Below are 24,890 nucleotides of genomic sequence, written 5' to 3'. Positions count from 1 at the left end.
TGAAATTTTGCATTTGTGCCCTTCATTCTATAAAAATCACTTTTCTAAATATCCCCAACCAATATCCTTATTGACAACTTTATTACATATTCACCAATCTGCAAAATATATGATAGTTTTACTTTTCTTGGTCTGATGACTTGCTACTTCATTCTTCTTTACCTTTCTGGGTTGTTTTGTTTGGTTTTGTTTTTGGCCCATTCTCTTACTTTCGACTACTCTTTTACTTTATAGTGGAAAAATTCAAAAGCATTGGCCTACAGTTCCCCATATTTTATATTTCCCTCATGGCTTGAAGAAATTACCTCTTTGCTAACAAGTTCCAATATATAATTTTGTCATTTTTTTCCAAGCTCCATTCTTGCTCCTTCAATTATCTACTACTAGGTAATCCCACCAAAATTCCCATTGTTATCTGAGGTGCATGCTCAGATCCAATGTAATCACTGATGCTTTTGTGCATTCCATTATCATTCACCTCTAATCTATCTTGAGTCCGAGAGGAGGACTAAACTTCCTCAAACACCATTTTTGTTATTGTACAAATCTCCCATAATTCAAGATTTCTACTGTATCAGTTGTATTTCCCACTAGTCCATAACTCAAGTCCAACGAGTTCTTCATTGTTCTGCAGTTTTGTTTTGTTTTGTTTTAAAGATTTTATTTATTTATTTGACAGAGTGACAGTGAGAGAGGGAGCACAAGCAGGGGGAGTGGGAGAGGGAGAAGCAGGCTTCCTGCAGAGCAGGGAGCCCGATGCGGGGCTCAATCCCAGGATCTGGGGATCACGACCTGAGCCGAAGGCAGATGCGTAACAACTGAGCCACCCAGGCACACCTTTCTGCAGTTTTACTTGTAAGCCGTGCTCACCCCTGCTTTATTTGTACTTCCTCCTGTCTCCATGTTTCCCCTTTCTTCCTCCTTAGCTATTAAAATTCTAACTAATTTTCAAGACTCAGTTCAAGTCCCATTTTCTGCAAAATACAATCTCTAATTTTACTACATTATTCTAATCCCTGTTACATAACATGGGAAATTTTATATTTAGTTTTAAGATTCTTTATTATACTACAAATTGGTAGTTTCACATTCCTTAGTCATATATACAGAGATTATATATTTGATAAAGATAAAAGAAAAACATAATTTTAATATACCCACAATGCCTAGGTAGAGCTTAACCTCTCAGTAAATATACCCTAGTCATTTGATTAACAACAATACCTGATATAGTGTTTACAATAAATCAAGTACTTTCTGTGGGAAGCACTCTCTTTCCTTTTAAAATGGCTTTTGAAAGTGTAGTTTATGTTGTTTAAATGTGATTTTTTGATATGGATTAGAGATAAAGAAGTGGCATGACTTGAGCTTACCTACTTTATTTTATTACAATGTATAACACAGATTATAGGTTAATATAAAAGTGACCTGTGAGTACAGTATTAGAAAAGAAAAGTAATAAAAAATTCATTTTTTCCCATTTCATCATCATTATTACCTCAAAAAGTAAACCTGTGGTTAAAATGAATTTTAACAATAGCTAACGCTTAACATGGTACTATGTGTCAGGAACTATTCTACCTTCTTTACACATATCGACTTCATAACAATCTAAAAGGAGCTACTATTATTATATACTTCTTACAGGTGCAGAAACTAAGTCATGAAGAGTTTAAAAATGTTTCCAAAGTCATACTGTTAGTGCCTTAGTCTAGGTTTAAACCTTGGCAGACTGATTCAAAAAATTCTACTCTTGAACCCTGCCTCCATCCTGTCCAGAAACCTCAGCAAGGCAAAATGATATCACTAACTACAATTCAACACTCTTAACCAAATGTTTTATCTTAAAATGTATAGCATATTTATAACTTTTACCATTTTCAATTAATTCTAGTCCTTATGGTTTTAATTGTTAAGTTATTGTCTATTTGGAAGTGTCCTTTAAACCACTGTTTTTGGATATCTGCAATAGGGGAAAGACTTTCCAATTTAAAATGTAAAGAGAAGGGGAGAAGTTCTGCATGATACATGTATTTAATATTCTTTGAAAATATTTAAAATTTAAAATTAAAGAACAAAGTGTGTAATATCTTATTTCTCTGAAATATGAATATTTTATAACTTCCCATAGCTAGTGATACCAAGACATTCAAATGAAGTTAGTACTAGGCATTCAATAGTTTCCTTCACTACATAAGGACAGATAAGCAATTGGACAGATTTATCACTTTTACTTCTTTAAAGTTGAATAGTAACCTGCAGAATGGTTAGAACATGAGCATTCTTTAAATGTTTAATTACATGGACTGGGTGCTACCTCTTGAAAAGAGCATCTCTATGGGGAATACTGTTTTTGCTCTGATCTCTAAGGATATTTATTATGCCCATTATTATCATTAATGCAACATGAGTTCTTGCCCCACACAAAAGTGGATAAAAGAGGGGAGGTAAAGGATTTTAAAAAACAAATGAATTGTAATTTCTTATAACCCTGAAGTTATGGGCTTATGGGTTTATTTATTGGATTTATAAATATGGTACAGGAATTTTAATTAATTTACCGTATTATTACATGTTCTAGCTTGAAAACATTATAAACTTAGTCAACAGAAAGATATAATAAATATGCATCAGGAAATATTCATCTTTTACATGTACCAACTCATTTAATCTTCACAACAATCTTAAGGGTAGTTTATAATAAGCACATTTTCTGAGGTTTCTGATTGTATATGGCACATAATTTACCCAAAAATAAAAGCAAGTAGATTCTGGAAAGAATTCTCCACATTACCTCACCCAGCTGGTTACATTGCCACCTTTCTTAGACTCTTTTATATTAGATTTTAAATTTCTATTCCACCTTATGAAATACAGTGTTTTGGATCTTGTTCTGAACTCAAACATCATGGATGTTGACAGAGTGTTATTTTATACTACATATTCTACAAAGAATTTCCTCTTAACTCATTTAGCTTCCCAATAAAATATTGGATCCTTGCCATTCTGAGACTGTATTTTATTCCCTCTTTTATTTTCTTAGTCTAGCATGGTGTTGGCTTGGAGAAGTAGCTCAAAGAGAATCATAGAATGAATGAATAACATGAAATGAATGAAAGTATGGATTTGGAGATAAAATAAAATTGAAAAAATACATTATGGGAAGTTCACAGTTTCTTCATAATTCTACCTTAATATTCTAGAAGACCCTACTAGAAAAGTTGGCAAGAATACTAGTTCACTAATTTCAACATTTTAAAATATTTTAAAAAATGTTTTTATCTTTAAAACTTAAAAAGAATCTACTTTTTCCCCTTTATTGACAAATCTATACTTTTTGATGAAAAACAAGGGATGAATAGAGGCTTTTAGAGGTCAGGTATTAAAGCTGGAAAAAAAATCGAAATTAGCATTTAAACAACCAAATGCTCCCCAAGAACACTGATGCAGCTTCCTGGATCTCCTCTCTCTCTCTCTCTCTCTCTCTCCCTTTTTTATTACTATGTTGCTTCCTGGATCTCTTATTAATTTGTTTCCTAGTTAAACTTTAAAGATGCTACTGTGGGAAGACACGCTTTGGCAACGTGTCTTGTCCTCGCTTATGCTCACTTCTGGCAGTTCCAGAATTGACTGTATTTTTCAAAAAAATACAAGGTTTGGTTTGTTTTTTGTTTTTTCATTTGAAAGGTTTATATAAGAATTGTATCCTTTTAAAATTATTTGGCCCTGCATTGAATAAATGAAATGAAAGAGAAGAAGACTCAAATTCTTACTTGTTAATAAATAATAATGATAAAAATTAAAATATAATCTTTTCTATAAACAACCAGAGAGAATGTACTTTTGAAACTATGAGATATTTGAAAAAAAATGTAGTGAAATGAAATTTAATATAATGCTGATTTGTTATTTTGTGACTATAAAAAATTGGCAAAACATAATTTGTTTTTATTTGTGATTATGTTAAAAAATAAATTAAAAAACACAAGAATATTGTTCATCTTTTACATAAGATGTCATGGATAAATGCAAATTATATTTTTAAAATTATGAAGTAAATTAACATTTTTTGCTTCATGTTTTACTTTTTTTGCCTCATTAACTTTTTTCCTGACAATTTTAAATCAAATATTCTTTAAATAAAATATTTTTAAAAGAATTAGGCTTTTTGCCTACCAGACACACTGTTATGTCTAAATTCCTTTCTTGTTCACCTCCCATAACCCATATGCAAGAGCAACGAAAATAATAAATATGTCCACTAAAGCAAAATACCAAATATAAAGAGTTACATACATTCTAATGCCTTGATAAATCTTAGCTATTTTAGTATAAATAGCCTGAATTTCCCAGGCTATCTGAAAACTCGAAGCATGTAGCATATAAAATGACATTCACATAACCAAAATGAGCCAAAGGGTGAGCCAGCATAGTTTATAATCCTATAAACTTAGAGTTCCAAAATAAATACATTGTTTAGACAAAATATTAGAAAAAAAGGTAGTAAACCTTAAGTCTGCAAAGATATAACTTTTATTTCATATTGACACGATGAAATTTGGTATGTCAGGATAGTCTTCTGACAAATTTTTTTCTGTTTATATTTTCTTTTATAGGAAGAATGTCTTTCCAAAATGTATAAAATAATTTATATATGAGAAATTTATTTTCCCTAAACACAGACAGATATGTTTTTAACACCTGAAATATAACAAAAAATCATAATTATACAGCTAACTACTCTGAAATGAACTGTTTAGGGCTTTGCAAAAGGTGACCTAATTTGATCAATGATTTCCTACTGACAGCGGCTATTTTTGGCTTAGTATTCTCAAATCTAACAAAATGTAAAATCACATTTTAAAAGTATGACACTTTAAAATGTTTGATAACATATAGGCTCTGAGTTTTTTTTTTTTGACAATTGATGTAATTGCTCAATTACTGACATTTACCATTATATATACAAGTCAAAAAACATGAAGATAAAATCCTTTTCTGATATAACCATAATGAATAATTTTTGTTAAAGAATTTTATCAGATTATTTTGAATTGAATAAAAATAATAATGCTAAAAATATATTCCTGTTAAAAATAATATATGTTATTTATATTAATCTTATTTACTATCAATATATCATTTTAGAAGTCAGATGTTGTATCATTAATGGTTTCTTTCCAAATTTATTAATTATACATATAATGAACAATAGGGTAGAAAAGTCCTACAAACTGCTATTGATTTATAATATAAATACAAATAGCATAGCTCTCCTAAAAATTTTATTATATGTTTACAATAGTATATATGAATGCTCTAATTTAGCGACTGTTAATTTGAGATTCAAGGATGAACTTCAGATGATCTATAAAATCCTGAATATTAAGCAAAATTGTGTACTGGGGCAGCATATAAATGTGTATATTTCAGATCATTTTGTGATTTTTCAAGGGAAAACAAAAATTAATTCTATAGTTAATAATTAATTTACAAAAGACTTGACTTAAAGGGTATGGATAAGTTAATTCAAATTGAGAATATATTTTTTCTTAAATAAAAATTGCTATAAAAAGAAATTTTTTCCTTAGAAAAATAATTATGTTGAACAAAAATTCCTGTAAGAAATCACCAATTTAAGAAATTACCAATTTAAGAAATTTCACTCATTTTTTTATCTTACATCCTAAAATTATAAAACTAGAATGCTATCCCAACATACTAGCCCAAAGAGAATTTTTTCACCTCTCAGCTTGGGAGTTTACCACATTAATCCATTAACTCAATATACATTCAAATACAAGAAAATATTGAATAATAATCATGCATGTTATATAGATATTAATGCAGTTAATTTGGTAAATACACAAACATTTTTATAAAACACACACAAACAACACAGACACCACAAACTTCACTCTTGCACTAGAGAAAGTAACAAAAAAGGAGTACACTCACAGATAGAAAACTTGTTGCTGTTGTCTTTCCCTGGAAACAATTTAAATCCTCTAGATTTAAAATCTATGGCCTTTTTCACTAGTTAAGAAAACAAACAAAAACATGTATCAGGATATACAATTTTAAAATAAAATTCAAGTTAACAAATTTTGTTAGCATTGAATTATGCAAGTTAAAGAAACTGCTTTCTTAAGCCTGATGTAGGTACCCCGAAGAAAATACAGCAATACAATCACTAAGTAGTAAAATACCAAGCAGTAGTGAAGGATTTTAAGTGTTCTATAGGAAGAATCCTGCATATATGTGTGGATATGTTTTTAAATATTATGCAAATTTTTAGAGGAGAGCAAAACATTAACACTTTATATAACTTGAGTTCATCAAGTTTTATGGAAAAATTAAGCTAGAAAAATAAAAATACTGAAACATTATAAAAGTGGGAAGAATTTAATGAACTAGGTTCTTAAACTAATATATTTTTTTAGGTAATTTAGCCTAAGTGAAATATCAGGACACACTTAAAATGGTATTGGAAAAACTTAAAATATATTTTAGTATTTCTGCCAATAACTATTTATTTTCAGAGTCATGGCTTTTGAAATTATGGTCTATAAATTTTATAAAAGTGAATTACAGGGCGCCTGGGTGGCTCAGTTGGTTAAGCGACTGCCTTCGGCTCAGGTCATGATCCTGGAGTCCCAGGATCGAGTCCCGCATCGGGCTCCCTGCTCAGCAGGGAGTCTGCTTCTCCCTCTGACCCTCTCCCCTCTCGTGCTCTCTATCTCTCATTCTCTCTCTCTCAAATAAATAAATAAAATCTTTAAAAAAAAAGTGAATTACAATTATTTGGGTTCCATCTAAAATAATTTGCTATTGTTTTTGATATTATGATATTGAAAGTCAATATCATAAGAGGCTGGTATATTTCATTGTGTACTGTATTAAAATAGATATGACTGGATTTACCTAAAAGATAAATATAAATTCAATGAAGTAACTGAAATATTTTTAAAACAATTTTCAAGTATTTTAGATGAAGGAAAAGAAGTATTTTTTAAAATATAAATTATTGGATTAACTACAGTGGCTATGTACTTTTTAAAAGTGATAAACAATAATGATACCAAGTGAAATAAAGAAAATCTATTTAATTCAAACCCCATTATTAAAAAGTTATGCAACCTGATTCCATGAGATACTTAAATATCAATTTTTATTAAAGATTTTATTTATTTGACAGAGAGAGACACAGTGAGAGAGGGAACACAGGGAGGGAGAGGGAGAAGCAGGCTTCCCGCCAAGCAGGGAGCCAGATGCGGGGCTCGATCCCAGAACCCTGGGATCATGACCTGAGCCGAAGGCAGATGCTTAACGACTAAGCCACCCAGGTGCCCCTTAAATATCAATTATTTTCTTTTAAAAACCAGCATGAATAGTAATGCAAGGGATATACTTCACTTTTCAATTATAATTTAGAAATTTTTACATATTGATTTTTATAAGGTTTACAGTCTAAGTATTACATTAGGCAATTAGTTTTTGTTCAAGCCATGAATTGGAAAAAAGCAATACCGATTTTTGTTAGATAGCTTAAAATGATCATTTTACTAATTCTTACTTGCTATTTTACCCACTTAGTTCATATCACGGGTATTTCATTGGTTTTGAAACATTTTATGTGATTGGTTTCTTATTAATACCTCAAAAGTAGAAGGGTGAGACAGGGTCTTATGATTTACTAGAATATATAGTTATGGACTATTTATACTTACTATGTTTAAAAAAAGAAGGAAATGACCATTGGTGCAGGATTTAAGAGACCCGATTCTTAGCAATTATTAGTTGTGTGATTTTGAACAAGAATCTGTCTTTTTACCTCGGTCTTTTCTCTTAAAAGAAGAAGCTAGGACTAGATGACAGCTCAGTCCCTTGATAGCTCTGAGATTCTTTATCAGCAAAAGAATGACCACCTTTGAAAGTTGTGCTTTCTGCTGTAACTCTCTTCCACATCTCCCTCCCCATGGTAAGCCAGAGTTTGATTCTACTGCAGTATTCAACTGCTCTAAATTTAGTTCTGCCACTTTGTGAATTTTCCTGCTTTCCTTAAGTTCTTCTTAATAAAATATACATTTTATATTTTGAAACAAAGTTCTGGATAATCTCAATCCAAACATGAATTATAAATAGGAATTCTGCCTCTACTTTCCTCTGCACTATAACATGTGACTTCAACTATCACAGATGAGCCTGAAGATTTCATGGTAGTTTTAGCATAAATCTGGAATTCTTTAAAGAGTAAAGAAAAATTTATAAACCCAAAGGCCAAAATTGAAGAAGAAAAGGCCAGAAGGTCAAAAAGAGCTCAATTCTATAATGTGTAACTGGGAATAAAGAATGTTGAAAACTACAGAGGTGTGTGTGTGTGTGTGTGTGTGTGTGTGTGTGTCTAAAGGTTTATATAAGTTGCTTGCATTTAGACTTGTTTATGTGGTTGGCTGAAGTTGGTAACAATACCTAGCTCAGAAAGCATCACCTCAGACCAAAGAGTTTTAAATAGTTTCTTGGTTCTAAAGGGACCCAGTTTTATTATTATTATTATTTTCTCTTTTAAGCATCTGTTTTTCAATTTAAATTGAAGAAAAAAATCTATCTTTTTAAAATGTGTTATGATGTAATAATACAGATGTAGAAGATGGAAGGCCAGGAGAATATCTATTTTAGAGGAGAAAAAGGAGTGAATGGAAAATAATATTAAATTTTAATTCACAAAAAGCTTTATGCTAAACAATAAACACATACTTTAGATCTTTTTATGATTTCAGTAAAAAGAATAATGTATATCTTTTAGAAATAAATTGAAAGAACAAATATTGCAGTACCAACTATAAGACCCTACTCTAAATTATGTATCAGTGAAATGTTAAACCTAAAGTATATGCCATAAAAATATAAATTTTATGTGTTACAAGGTATATATATTAAATAACATACCATTAAGCAATGAGTGCTTCTATTAACCATATTTAACTTATTATAAAATTAACCTGATCTTTTTAACAGGCATATCTCAGTAATAAGAATGTAAACTTTATTTTATCATAGAGATATATTAAAATATGTTGTGGTCTATAAATACAGGTTAAGAAAATGTTAAATGATGGTGTGTTGTTTGTGTCAATTCCTTTCACTGTACTCTGAGCTTCTCAAATGCAGAAATAGCATTTTACTCATGTGGAATTTCTATGAGTGTATGACTGAATGAATACATGCAATATTGTAAATTTTGGCTCATTTAACTAAAGACATTTTGTTGGGAGGATTTCCTTCATTAATCATAAATCAGGAAGGAAAAAGTGATGAAAGAATGAATGTTCAAGTAGAAGTAGTTTCATGTATAAAGCTATTTTTAAATATACAAAAAATATGTATGTTCTAATAATTTTTTTAATTTAATTAAATGCAAGACATGTAGACATATGCAAAAATATCTATTTCATTTGTTTTCTTCTGCTTTTCACATGCTAAACAGTTTTTGTTAACTTTTTATTTATTTCTTTTTTGGTTTGACTTATGCTTTTTTTTTAGCATTAGGGAAATATTTTACAATATGGAAAAAGTCTGGGGAAAGGACTTTATTAGGGCAACAATCAAATCCACAATCTACCCTTTTTTTTTTTTTTTTTAGTTGTAAGCCCTGGACATTTAAAAAACCATTTTGTTTCTGTTTTCTTTGTTAAAGCAGTTTTATTTATTTATTTATTTATTTGACAGAGAGAGACACAGCGAGAGAGGGAACACAAGCAGGGGGAGTAGGAGAGGGAGAAGCTGGTTTCCCCTGAGCAGGGAGCCTGAGGTGGGGCTCAATCCCAGGACCCTGAGATCATGACCTGAGCTGAAGGCAGACGCTTAGCTGACTGAGCCACCCAGGCGTCCCTATTACCACTGTAGGGGATTAGCACTGCAGTATTTTTCAGATCAATCATTACTCTGTTACCTTCAAAATCAATTTGAAATCTAAAATGTATTTTATTTTTTTTTAAGATTTTATTTATTTATTTGAGAGAGAGAGAATGAGAGATACAGAGCACGAGAGGGGGGAGGGTCAGAGGGAGAAGCAGATTCCCCGCTGAGCAGGGACCCCGATGCGGGACTCGATCCTGGGACTCCTGGATCATGACCTGAGCCGAAGGCAGTCGCTTAACCAACTGAGCCACCCAGGCGCCCCTAAAATGTATTTTAAAACTTACCAAAAAGTTGTGATTGATGTTTCTTAAGACTCGTGTAACTTCCATGTTAATCATCTAAAATCACCTCTTTGAAATTATTGAATTTATAATGCCTTTTATTTAAAATAACCATATTTACACATGTATGGTTAAAGAATTTGATTTTGTTCAAACATCAACATATGTGTGTGTACATATGTGTCTGAAATAGGTGGCATATGACTTTATTTTTATGTTAGAGAATCTTTATTAGTGTAACCTGAGAACATATGGTATTACTAGAAGAAAATCAATTGGAAGGTAATAGATTTAGTGTTGGGGTCAGCGTTTAATGTTAAGAAACTGACCATATCACACAATTGTGATAAAGGGAATTCAACCATCCGTTGGAGTTTTGGAAAAGATCTTTAACTGTTCCTGCAATCACTGAGCTTCTAAAACTTAAAGTCATAAGACATCTCCTGGTTTCAACTTCCTCATTTGAAAATTAATAGACTCCTTACTACACAATTTCAAAAGTCAGATACCTGCATTTTTTATATTCTTTCATTGTTACATATACATAGTATGCAATTTTGTAGAACTATGATCTTTGAAAAAAAACATATTTAGTTTTAGGGAGCAGAACATTTTTCCATTGGAAAAAAATATTTCAGATTTCTATGGGACTCTAGTAGAAGAACAATAGCATTATTTACTGAGTGTTACCTTTCATTTTCTACCTTGATTATATTCTAACACAATAATAAAAATAAAACAAATGCAATATTCTGTTCATTATCATAATCTTCTAAATTTGTAGTATTTATTTTTACAATAATTTATCTTGTAAGTGTCAGTAGCTGCATTATAAATCTGTGATTAAATCAGATTATAGTTCTTTGGAAAAGTAATTCATTTCTTTTGAGAAAGTAAGTCATTCTAGCTTATTGATTGGGGGGTTACTTTTGCCTCATTTTAACTTTTCAAGTGTACAATAATGCCTTTCTTTTCTACTGTGTTTGGTATCATGATATCTGGATGTATAATTCTTACTTCTTATTTTGGATTAATTACAATCCTATATTTATCCTTACACTCAATAAGTAAATTACACTAATAAAATAATTCCTTTAGGTTTTGTTTTGCTTATTAATACTAAGACATGTGTGGGTTGTTTGATTTAGAGACTATAGCACATCTAACTATTGAGAGTAGATTCATTTACCTGGATACTAAGTAATATAATGAATCATTGGCTAGGAATTTTATTACAGGTCAATATCGTGTTAAAGAATGGTGTGCTATTTGTAGCATGTCTATCACAGGGCGAGGAGTTGGGACACCTGTGTGTTAGTCCCAAAAGACATGGGACAAGTTGTTTAACTTCTCTATTCATTTCTAAGAGATTCATTCATTTATTCTTAAGTTTTAGGTGTAGAATTTGGGCCAAAGGGAAAAGGAAAGACTGATGAAATTGGGATACTCTAATTCTATCCCAAAATTTAAAATATAGAGAGAGATTATAAAAATATCCAACTCTGTGAAGAGGATACATTTTTTTGTTTGCTTGTTTGTCATTTAAAGGAAATGGTGGCCCCATGAAACTGGGATAAAACACATTAAAATTTAACACCTGTTTTCTACATCCTATACTGGCAGAGCAAAACACTTCTTCAGGACATATTTAGCATGAAGGCAACTAATCAGTCCCTCCTTCCACATCAGCCTTGGAAGAAGAAAAATCAAGAAACTATACTGACACTGGAGTAAAAGCTAGGCAGTATTTTAGCAGTGTCTCCTTAACTATCTTTCATATAAGATTTACCACTTGATACAAATTACTGAGAATAGAATTTTGCATTATAAACATTTCTATAGTACAATTTTTAAAAATGATTGGAGGTATTTTGCAATTAGATCATGTTTCTGGATTATACACTAAAAAGGCATAATAGAAAATTCAGCAACATATTAGTAAGTGGCTTCTGAATCTTGTGAAAAGTATTTTATTTACCAATATGTTAAAAGAAGAAAAATGATACTGGCCACCATTTACTGAAAAAGGCAGTGGTACAACTAAATATGTTCAAAAGCACTGAAAAGTTCATTTGTAGAGACTTACATATTAGGCATATGTAAGATTCAAGTATTCTCAAATTTAAAATGATGGAATTAAATCAATTAAATGTAGTAAGAAATGATATATATTCAATTCTGAAATTACTTAAAATCTAATGCATTATCCCTTTTAAAATTGCTAGGAATAAGTTATATGGTTCAGACACTAATTTTTTTAAAGTCCTAAGCTTTGATTTATGCTACCATGCTAGTTTATGGCTAGCACTCAATCTTGCATATAGAGTATATAAATATAAATGTATGTGTTGTCCAATTTTTAACTGAAAGAAAATTTACAGTTATATATTGTACAACTATGCTTAAATTCCACAACAAATTTCAGGTATCAGAACACAGCAAGAGTTTAATAAATGTTAGTTATTCTTATCATTGTTATTACTAGTTATAATTTTAAGATCTAATCAGTTTTAGAGGCTAGGAGTTACAATATACTAAAAAGTTTTCAACTATTCTGGGTCATGTCTTTTTCACTGTGTATAGATGGTATATAAGTTAAATCATCCACTTTCCCTGGATTTCTATATATATATATATATATATATAGAGAGAGAGAGAGAGAGAGAATATATATATATATACATATACATAGATATATCTATATATATATCTTCCCTAAATCCTTTGACCAAAATAGTAAATTTAACAAAACTATATAGAAACATCCTTAGATATACAATCATACTAGTTTTTATGAACATAGCTATAGCTATTCAGCATATTTTAAGGCATTCTTGTAACAGGCCCATTTTCACTTTTACAAAAGAAGATTTTGAAGCTGTAAAGTCTGAAAGTTTTAATGAGAACAACCTAGACCCTAAATCTTTGAAATCTTTAATTTAATCTTTAATCTTTAATTTTTTAAAGATTAAAAAATCTTTAATTTAATCTTTAATCTTTTAATTTAATCTAAATGATTAAAATCATTTCAGATTGAGAAATAAGTGCATTTTTTTTTTACTTGGAAAACTAACAGAGTGACCAGAGTGGAAAAGAGACATCATACTTTATAAAATCAATTTCTTAATTTTTACGAACTTGAATTAATTTTGTTGCCTTTTTTAAAGATATTTTTATTTATTCATTTGAGACACTGAAATACAGAGAGAGAGAGAGCATGAGCTGGGCGAGAGGCAGAGGGAGAGGGAGAAGCAGGTTCCCCGCTGAGCCAGGAGCCCGTTGTGGGGCGGGTTCCCAGGACCCTAGGATCATGACCTGAGCCGAAGGCAGATGCTCAATCATCTGATCCACCCAGGCACCCCAATTTTGTTGCTTTTTTTGAGATAATGGATGACTGAATAATTGGTTGAAAAATCACACAACTAATTATTGGATAAAGACTCTAAATTGTATATGGGCTTTCTTTCCTCCCAGAAATGGAACAAATTCAGGAATCCAAAACACTTATGTAGATACCAGCAGATGCACCCGCAATGCTTGGCGTAACAGGTCTTACAGTTATGGCGTGCTGTAAAATGTCAGGATTATAAGAAAAATGTGGGCTTTTTTATATTCTCTTTAGGAATTCTTATAATTGGCATAATAAAAGTCACCATATGGGAAGAGTCACCATTGGTATGGTTCACAGACATTTTTAACACTTTTAAAACTGTCTTAACCTTTAATTGTTTTAATCCTCATTTTTCTGATAGCTTCAAAGGAACTTTTTAAATTATCTTTAGTTCTACAATTAAATATTAAGATCCACTCCATTCATTTTCCTAGGCCCTTTTTTGTTTTGATATATACTTTTGAATAGAAATGACTTTCTATTCATTTTGTTTGTAATTTCTGTTCTCTTGTCATAATTTTCACATTTTAATTTTACTAAGGGTAATTTCGCTATAAAATATAACATGAAAAATGATAACATTCTTATTTTTTTTAAGTAGGATGCTTAGGATAGCCCTGGTTTTCATATGAATGCCTTAGGAAATATGAGGATTAGGCAAAACTTCCTAATAATCTCAACAACAAAAAATACACCTGCAGGTTTATTAAAAACAAACAAAAGAATCCTTTTTCTTATTCAAAATAAATGAAGAAATTTTATGTCTCGTATTTGTTTTACACTTGACATCAGAGATCACTATAATGCCTTCTAATATGAAACTAATTGGAAAAGAAACAACTACTTGAATAATAGTGACCACAGTTAATGAATATCATCAGACTGAGGCAGTGGAATATGCTCATCCACTACAAATTTCACTGGTACAGGGAATAATTTTAAATAAAAAATCCAGGAAAATATTATTACTTTAATAAGTAACCATTTCCTCATCTCTCTCATTTCAGATTATCATATTTTATCTAACTTCTTCACTGGAAGGCTTGGTATCATTGCCTGGCTTCTGCTTAAAACAAGCATAGATGGGCTCTGATAGTTGTATTCGATGCAGAGTTAAACTGCTAAAGAAATGATGTTGAGGCAGCAAAGAACTGATCATAACCCATCTATGTTCTATTTTGTCTACATGCCTTTCCAAATCTATCCTTCTCCTTGTTTTTTGAGCAAGAGATTGATCTGAATAGGCTACATCCAGCCACATAAATTGTGGCATTGTCTAGAAGGGCTGACACTAACTGGAGGCTTGTTAGAAAAGCAAACTACCAAGTCCTACCCCAGACCTATTGAATTAGAATTTACAGTAAGAAGATCCTCAGATGATTCATATGTACATTTAAGTTTGTCAAGCACTAGATTCTATCAACAGGCTCCCTTATTCTCTGGAGAATTCTACCAGGATGGCGGGAGGGAAGAAAGTTAGATCAAGATGATTCTGCAGGGTCTCTCACCATTACTTTGACTGGAATTGACTAGGACCTTAACTGAAGGTCACTAGTTTTTTCATACCACACTGACATACATCCCTTCATCCAATATCTCCCTCCACTCATCCCAGTGGATCAGCAATGGTGAAGCCTAACTGCTACTACTCTGCATGACAGCATGATTGCTTGTGGCTTCTTTACATCCAGTCACTTAGAAATAATCCCTTTGTAGGTAAACCCTTATTGAATTAGCCCATGTTCCACTGGTTCCCAATGGATTCTGAAGGATAGGCCACTGGTACATGAAAACCACTGGAGATATGTATTAAACATCCCTTAATGTATTTAAAACCACTCTTACACTTCAAAAGGTAATATTTAAGTAAAAATATGGGTGGCGGTTGCTCATAATTCTACCATTAGTTGCTTACTTAATTCCTAGGGAATGTTTTGAAGAAGTACATATCTACTCTCTTTTCTAGCAACTTCTTTGCTCTGCCCAAGAAACAAAGAAAATTCACAAGGATAGAGCAGATAAAAAGATAAGTGAGTTGGCTGTACGAAAGTTAGAGAGTAACTGAATTAAGGGTAAACTGGCAAAAAAAATATGAGGTAAATAGAAACCCAAGATGAATTGAATGCTATACATTACTTTGGTATAATTTATACATGAGATCAGTATGGATAGTGTTAAATAAAGCTGAATATATTAGTTGCTTCCATAATTCTCTATCAATATTGCATTAATCTATCCATATTTATTTCTGAGGAATAACCTACCTAAGAAATTTAAAACTCTGTGTTAATTATTTTTTTAATTTGTTCACACTTTACCTTATATAATTTTTTATATTACTAGAGCATATTTTCTTCCTATACCAGATCCAGAAGTGGGCAGTATCATTTTTGGTTGTGTATCTAAAGCACGGGCACTCTACGCCTACTGTTTTTTAAACCACAAAATATCCACTCAAAATGGGATTATTTTCCTCCTTTGCACAGATGTAAAATGGAGAAGTGCCACATAGATTTCCCAAGGTCATACACATGTTAGTTAAATATGTTCATTCAGTTGACTTTGATACTTCAATCCTAGTGGCTATACCACCTTCTGACTATGGAATAACAGCATTCCATATATTTAATCAAAACTCTCAAATGTACATCCCAGAAAACCACAAATAAATGGGATTAATATATACTATCCCCATTTATTTTTTAAATCAAAGCTTATCATATAAAATTTAAGCAGTCAACAATATCTGACTTTAAGCATGCTTCACTTTAATATGGAATAGAATGGGCTTCATTAACTTAATATTGAATAAAGATATTGATTATTTACTGATAGTGCCAAGTATAGTCCTATGGCTTGAAGTCTCTTAATACTTTATTTTAAAAAAATGTGAACAGATGAATAAAAAAGGTGTAGCACAAGCCAACTGCTATATGAAATTCAAATCATCCTGTAATCTTTTTAGTTAAACCATCTTTGGCTGTATTCCTTTCTAATGGAAAGTTCAGGAGAGTTGATAGACTTTTTTTTTCCCTTAATGTAAGCCTTATAAATGAAAAATTTCCAACCTCTCTGGGATCTAGATAAAAGTCAATCTAGAAATTTGTCACTTTAATCCCATTTGGTATTGAGGAAGAAATGCCATTTGAAGAATATTTTAAACAAAGGAAAATCAACCATCAACACTAAAAAGCAATAAATCCATGATTTAGAATATAAATGATGTAATTGTGAAGAGAAAAATATTCTATGCAATGCACCCCAAACCCAATACCATGCTGTTATGCCATATATGAAGGTTCTGCTCTTCCTAAAATTGTAAAACTTAATTGTGTGATTTCACTCTGTGCACAGCAGGGCAGCCATATGCTCTAGAAAACTACATGCAAGAGAAGCAGCTTGTTGCAAAAGTGGGTGAAAATGCCCTGAAATAATTCTGAACAAGATAAAATTGTCTCTAACTTAGGACCATTCCTTCATACTCCAAAAAGCAGAAGAGTCCACTTTGGCACCAACTTGGAGCACAGAAAGTCTAGCCCCTTCAAAATATTTTAACAAGGGAAAAGATTTAAAAGTCCCAAGCATCACATTTACTGTGACCATTATTCACAGGTAAAATAATGAGCTCTGGTAACCATCAGGGGAAATCAGTGACACACAAAACCATTTTCATCTCCAATTTTGAAGCTTTCCTTTTTAATCAATGCAGTATATGTTTTCTTCCTTTGTTTGCCCATTCTATAAAAATGAGACATATTATGCTAATATAAGGAATAAGCTACCAAGATATATGGTTAGCAATTACTGACAAGCATAACGATGGGGTTGAAAATTAAAAAAAAAAAATAGCATTTATGAAGACCACTGTTTTGAGATGATAGGTCCAATTAACGTGAAAAGATATATGCCTTCTAAAATATACTCAAAGGAAAACAGAAACACGGGGTCATCAGTAGTTCTTAAAATCCCTTTGCAAAAAAATAACTCAAAAGCATGGCTTGAAGGGTAGCATTGGATAAAAATGTTAAAATAGTTACTTGCAAATTTATCAGTTGTGAAAAAAATGTTTTCATTGCTTAATATTGTCATAACGGTCCTCAGGCATTCAGGATATTTTTATCTAATACCTTTCTAAAATATACAAACCTATTACTATCAAGTAAATTCTAACATTTTATTTTTTCTCTTCTTTCTCCCTTAAGAGCAATTTACTCAACAAAATATAAAAATATATTTACTGGTATGAATAACACAGTTTTGACAATTTTACAAATGTGATGAAATGTGGTAATGGAATAGAAAATGAGGATGATAATAAATAATTATGTATTTAAATAATAAATCAGTACATTTCTAGACATGGATTTTTAAATTGCTACAAATATCAACACTGAACACAGGTCTACAAAATAATATAATTAGAAAAAAGTCAAGAGAACGATGGAAAAAAACAAAAAAAAGACAAGATATTGATAAAGCATGCAATAGTCAATATTTATATGTAATACACTCACCTAAATGTTAATAAATCCCTGTTAAATATGTATCTATTTGACCAATATCAAAGTTCTTCCATAAAAAATCAATAATATAATAAATGAAGGTGTCTTACAAGAATCATATGCAACCAGATAATTTTTAAAAAATTATTAATTCTCTATTCTGTTATTATTTATGCTAAACATGCATGAAAATCAACACATCACTTAGTCTCATAAAGAAAGACCTGGGAATTCAAGCAGGCAAATGCAACTTTGCCATTTATATAAAATAGAAGATAATGCTTATTCAATCATGAAAATTTTTGATTTGATAATCAAATTTTGTATCCTTCTTTTCACTGGTTTGCTTCCATCCATCAATTAACCTTCCAGAGATTTTGAAACATGCTAAGTAAAGGGAAACTAATCTTTGTGTGTTTTCTTTATTTGATAATATATTTTTAAAAAATCCTTTCAAGTTATAGAATTTAGCATAAAAATTAAAAGTAATAGATGAGTTAAAATTTGACATGGAAATGCTTTCATCATTTATCCATACATTCATTGATCTTTCCAGTGAAATCATAACTAATATTATCAGCTCAGTCATTCTTAAGAGTTGACAGAATTATTGTCATTAAAGTTGACCCAGGAAATCCATCTGCCCTAAAATATCCCCCCGGCCTCATGAATTTCCCACCACTAGAGTAATCCTTACAGAATTAAAATATAATTTTACTATATCCTCTGAGAGAGTTTATCAGAATTGGGAATATTTCAAGTGGAGAACAAGATCTCTTGGAGAGTAGACAGAGAGCAGGTAGTATTTGACAAGTATTACTCTCTCTCCATGATAATTATCCTCATGTAAATTCTTGCTATTCAGTGTATCAACATAACCTGTAGTCTTGTTAGAAGTGCAGAACCTCAGATCCCACGCAATTCCACCAAATCACAATCTGCATTTGAACAAGACTGCCAGGTGATTTGTATTCACATTGAAGTTTGAGAAGCATAGTCTAAGACTTAGACTCCCAGTCTCTATCAACTATTATTTGCACCTCTGTATACATTACTAATTTGTCTGCCTGCTCCTATTTAAATTTTTTCTTTAATTTCTTGTTGAAATAAGATCTTAAACTTACATTAGATAATACCACTGCCCTGCTAAAGACCACCAATGGCTCCCATCTCTTTTAGATTAAAATAAAACTCTTTACCTCGGCCTCAAAGCCTACTGATATGTGGTTTCCACCAGTTTCCCACCTCATCTCTAGCCCTCTCCTCCTTGGCCACTGAACTGCAGCACACTGGGCTGCCTTTTTCTCAAGCAAAACTCAAAACTCTTTCTAGCTAGTTGTTTTCTCTACCTGATATGCTTTCTCCTGTGATCTTAGCATGGATGTCTTCTTCCATGATGTTCAGGTCTCACATTAACTTTCACCTCCTCAAAGAGGCCTTTCCTGCTCTCCAAACTAAGGTAGTCACCCATGTATCACATAGCCTGTTTTAATTTTTGTCACCATCCTTGTGACCATCGGGTAGTTTTTTGTTTATTTGCATGTTGTCTTTTTCTCCTCACTTGAATATAAACTCAGTGAAGCAGGGTCTACTCATTTTTGTTCAATGATATTTACTCAAGAACTGGAAGAAAGTCTGGTGTGTAAGTAACTGAGTAAACATTTGTTGAAGAAGGAAGGAAGGGAAAGGAAAGGAAGGGAGGGAGGGAAAGAGGGAGGCAGAAAGGAAGGAAGATTGCTAAAGAAAAGAAGTGAGAAAAGAAATGGATTGAAAGAAAGAGATGAAGGGCAAGAAAATCAGAAAGGAAATACTAAAAGGAAGGAAAGAAGAAAAGAAGAGGAAAGAAAAGCAAAAAAGAAAAGGAGATCCTAAAGAAAGTAACTCTGTCATCTTAAACTTAAAAAGATAGAATTAGATCCTCAAATGGAGAGTTTTTAGAATTTAAGGCATATAGGTAGGCATTGGGGTCTGGGAGAAATGTTTATGTGGCCGAGTTCTCATCTATTGAAATAAGGAGAGAGCCAATCTGCAACTTCCTTGATATTAGTGCTGGCCACATTTATGGTTGTTTTAACATCGGCTGTACAATTTGATAACCATAACAATAAGTCCACATCAACTCAAACATCAAGAGGAAATAGAAGATGATGACAAATACATTTAATTAATATATATCTGGATAGATTTATAGACACGTAGGATTAGACGGGGTAGTAACAATCGTATTACTGATATACTCTTTGATGCTTAAATGCTTTCTAAATAACTAATTTGTCCATCAAGCTGTGCTTGAATATCTTATTAGGGATTTGGGAATTTACTGCTTCCTGAAACACAAAATCTATATTTGAACAAAACTCAATGTTAGAAGTCTTCTTTATAATTTTTTTTATCTCCCTGTGTTCCATACACCAAATTCTACAACCTATAGCCAAACAAGTTTGAACTTTTACATATAACAAGGCATCACATATTTGAAGAGAGCTATAACCCATCCCCACTCATATATCATATTCATTCTGTCGCAATTCCTTCTCTTAGATGTGACAGTTTTTCTCTGCAGTTTTATCCCTACAATTTTTCCTTTAAAAATTAAGACCATATTCTACTTCTTTTGTATTCATCACATGCTTAGCAAAGAGATAATATGTTCAATAAAACCCTAATGTTTGATGGACATATATCAATATCCATAAAGATCTAAGTAACCATCCATAAATTAACTTCTTTATTGTGCTATTGCTTATGAAGATTAAAAAAAAACAAAAAGAACATGTTTTAGATTTACAAGTGTATACTCTCTAAAACTATTAATAGAATTTTTGAAAACAGTATTAGTTGCTTACAAGCTGTTGAAAATATTAAAAATTTTACATGTGGCCAGAAAGCCTGTTAGTAGAAGGCATAGAGTAGGCACACAAAAACTATCATTTCAATACAATAAAGTTTTTGTCATATTACATTTTGGGTTTTTCTTGAACAAAGTTCAAATATCACAGAATTTGACATCCGAATTAAACTAGAAATTTCAGTTTGTTTGATAGTCTGTTTTCCCTTTTCTGTTAAGCAATGTAAATGTTAAGATGAGCTAACTTGAAAAAAAAATTGCTTATGATAAAAATGAAAAAATACTGCTTTTGTTTAGATAAAAACTGCTGACCTAAAATGAAGTTTTATGCTGAATTAACCATTCTTATCTTAAAGGTGAAAATAATAAAGAGTTCTAGTCAAAAACTGATGATTAAAATAGGTTTTCTTCTAGGCTGCTGTTATAAAGAGGGGGGAGTCTACATCATATTCAATTTTAGTTAAACATAATTTCATATTACTTTGTAAATCAGACTAAAGCTCTGCTTGATCCTACTGATATGATTAAACATACCATTAAACATACTATGGACAAATCGACACTATGTCAAAATAAACAGCAGCAATGGCTATAAAATGCTCATAACACATTTGACTCCATAACATGTTATAATCATCTAAGTTAATATTCCACTAGGAAGAACAATAAAAGAGAGTTTATAATTATATATTGATATATACTAACTCTTCAGAAGAATATATCCACATTTTATACTCGAAAACAGCAACTACCAATGCTGCTCATTAACGGCTGACAGAACTTGTCTACATATTGAAAAAAAAAGAAATATTCTACAATATAAAAGAAAAACAATGTTAAATTATGTGGAGAAAACACATCTTAATGATTATTTTTTAAATGACATGACCATAAACTTCTTAAGAAACACCAATTGTGCTTATTATCTATATTACTTTAATGTTAATATCATCTAATGCAAGGCTCTGCATATATTAGACCTTTATAAATCCTGAATAAATCAAAGAAAGAATGAATACTAGTCTAGCAATAGGAAGTAGTTCTTCATACATCCTCTGCCAGACCACAATTTTCTTTACAAAATAACGATGTTGTATTAGATGAATCTAAAATATCCTAGATAATTCTCAAATATATAATTCTAGAAGTACAGGACACTACTTGTAATGTTTTATTTTTTTATTTTTTTATTTTTTTAAATATTTTATTTATTCATTTGACAGAGAGAGACACAGCTTCAGAGGGAACACAAGCAAGGGGACTGTGAGAGGGAAAAGCAGGCTTCCCGCTGAGCAGGGAGCCTGATGCAGGGTTCCATCCCAAGACCCCAGGATCACGACCTGAGCCAAAGGCAGACACTTAATGACTGAGCCACTCAGGCGCCCCTCTACTTGTAATGTTTTAATTATATTATTACATAGGTCCTGTTATCTTAGGTCAACTTTCAGCTGAAATCTCTTAGGGCTGAACTATACTGAACTGTAGGGTTAGGGATTATTGGAAAAGATAGTTTAAGTAAATATTAATAATTCCTTTTTTTAAAGATTTATTTATTTATTTGAGAGAGCGAGAATGAGAGAGAGAGAGAGAGAGAGTACATGAGAGGGGGGGAGGGTTAGAGGGAGAAGTAGGCTCCTCGCTGAGTGGGGAGCCCCATGCGGGACTCAATCCCGGGACTCCAGGATCATGACCTGAGCTGAAGGCAGTCACTTAACCGACTGAGCCACCCAGGCGCCCCTAAATAATTTCAAAAGAGCTTATAGTTAAGGTAGAAAGTATTCTGGTAAAATTTAAAATATTACTAGATATTATTACATTAACTAATTTTAGACATCTGGGTATTTTGTAAACTAAAAATATCAATTGTTTTTAGATTATTTATATGAATGTAAACTTCTATTAAGCATAGTTGAACACTTCCTGTATTTACTTTTGTATAGACTCCTCATATTTTTATTCAGCACAAGTATCTGTTTAAAGCATTTTCAATGCATCTTATGATAAACACAATTTACTAGTTTGAAACTTTATTCCTATTCCAAGAACTAGTTCTAATATCCTCTGTGCAGGCTTCCTTGACTTTTTACATTCAGTGGTAGTTGCTCTCCTTCAATAGAATTTCAAAAATACTGTTCTGGTAGGGTTTCTCACAGTCAATTTGTAATTACTTTTTTTTTTTTTTTTAAGTTATACAGACTACCTGATGGCATAGCCTGCATTCTTCATTTTTATACCTGTTCTATCCAGTACAATGTCATGCACACAGTAAGAGTTAAAACTCTTTGGTGAATAATAATACAAGTAACAATAATTAGTATTTGTTGAACACAAGTCAACAACTGTGCTATATTTTTCCACACAGCTAAATTTGAGGCAGGTTTTTCCATTACTAAGAGGTTGAGATTTGAGAGTTGAGGTTATTGCTCAAGACCAGATAGCTAACAAGGGGCAAATATAGACTCAGCCTAGTTCTCCAACCTCAGAACTAACTAGCAATGGTGGGCAATTTGGTTTTATCTTTCCACTGGGAGAAAATACCTAAGAATTTTTAGCACTTCCACCCAATACCATGTTTAATCTTCACAGAAACTCTAATGTAATACAATGATACTATTTTACAGATATGGAAATAGAGCTCTGATAGTTCATGTAAACTGCACAAGGTCTCACACATATTAGGTGGCAAAAGTGGACTACAATCCAGTCAATAAAAACTGAATTGTCCTTCTGAGGACGACTAGATGCTAAGGCCACAGGAAACTGTGGTGTGGTGTTAATACACAGTTTAAAGAATATCTAAACCAACATTGTTTATTAGTATTCTTCTTTCTTTTTACTTTTTATTTCAATGTCAAGAGACTATTTTTAAATGAAGAAAATTGGAAATGGTTTTCTTTTAGTGAGTAAAAGTAGAAAGTGAAAAAATATTTTAAGAAGATAACTGAAAGTGAATTAACTGATTTTATTTTATTTTATTTTATTTATTTATTTGTGAGAGCGAGAGCACAAGCAGGGGCTAGTGGCAGGCAGAGGGAGAAGCAGGCTTCTCGCTGAGCAAGGAGTCCAATGTGGGACTCCTTCCTAGGACCCTGGGATCATGACCTGAGCCAAAGACATATACTCAACCGAAGGAGCCACCCGGGCATCCCAAATTAACTGATGTTTTAACTACAGTATAATAGGAACATTAATTGGAATAGTATTCTATAGAGAATTGAAAATATCTTTGATAAACATTCCAAGTTTTTTCTAATTATTCATTAATGGCATGGCTGTTATTGACAATAAATTAATTAGCTATGCTGATTTATAGTAAGTTAATACATAGATTTTGAGTCCACAGCACATAAGTACCAAGTACCAAATACTATGTGCAGTTTTAGTGTCTGTGTCTTCTTTGTGTTTATAGCAATATTGATGTCAACTCTAAGTACTTAATTGCCTCAATTTATTGAAAATAAATTGGGAACTAGTAATGATCAAAAGATATCACAAAATGAAAATGAAATTAGTGTGACTAAAGAAAAATTATGAAAAATAAACTAAAATATCATACAGTATAAAATAGTATGGACTTGAACACCTCAAAGGAACCTATGCAATCACAAACTCTATTACATATATGCTTTAAATGGTAATGACTTTCAGCAAAATAATATCCATTGCATAACACTAATATTTATTCATATGAAATTTATCAACTTTATAACATTCTTGGTTTTTACTATAAATATCCTTTAATTTTATAAATGGATAAGGGCTACCACCAGATTGATTTCTCTATTTCCTCCACTCTGTCTCAGTCTCTTGAAGGAGGGGGTCATCTATTATCTTTATTTTCTATGAATACATCCTGGTACTCAGTAGGCATTCCAGGCATGTCTGGTAAGTTGGAATTATTTTTATAAAGAATACTACTTTGATGTCAGCCAATTCCAATTTGGAAA

General features: G+C 31.5%; 1 protein-coding gene across 4 annotated transcripts in view; it reads right to left on the bottom strand.

Moving 5' to 3' along the window:
- Positions 1–24,890, bottom strand: part of CSMD3 (CUB and Sushi multiple domains 3) — a 1,163,243-nt gene that overhangs the window by 687,905 nt on the left and 450,448 nt on the right. For 3 of the 4 annotated variants that reach the window (XM_028122520.1, XM_088023099.1, XM_028122521.1), the window contains one exon: positions 5,959–6,036. The exons of the other annotated variant lie outside the window; for it this stretch is intronic. In XM_028122520.1, the coding sequence (XP_027978321.1) occupies positions 5,959–6,036 (78 nt within the window). The remainder of the gene's footprint in view (positions 1–5,958; positions 6,037–24,890) is intronic. 4 annotated transcript variants of the gene reach the window in all.

This window comes from Eumetopias jubatus, unplaced genomic scaffold, assembly GCF_037043125.1.
Source record: "Eumetopias jubatus isolate StellerSeaLion01/CBP00866 unplaced genomic scaffold, mEumJub1_p1.0 scaffold_4, whole genome shotgun sequence".
NCBI classification, from domain to species: domain Eukaryota; kingdom Metazoa; phylum Chordata; class Mammalia; order Carnivora; family Otariidae; genus Eumetopias; species Eumetopias jubatus.
This window is presented reverse-complemented; position numbering and strand designations above follow the sequence as displayed.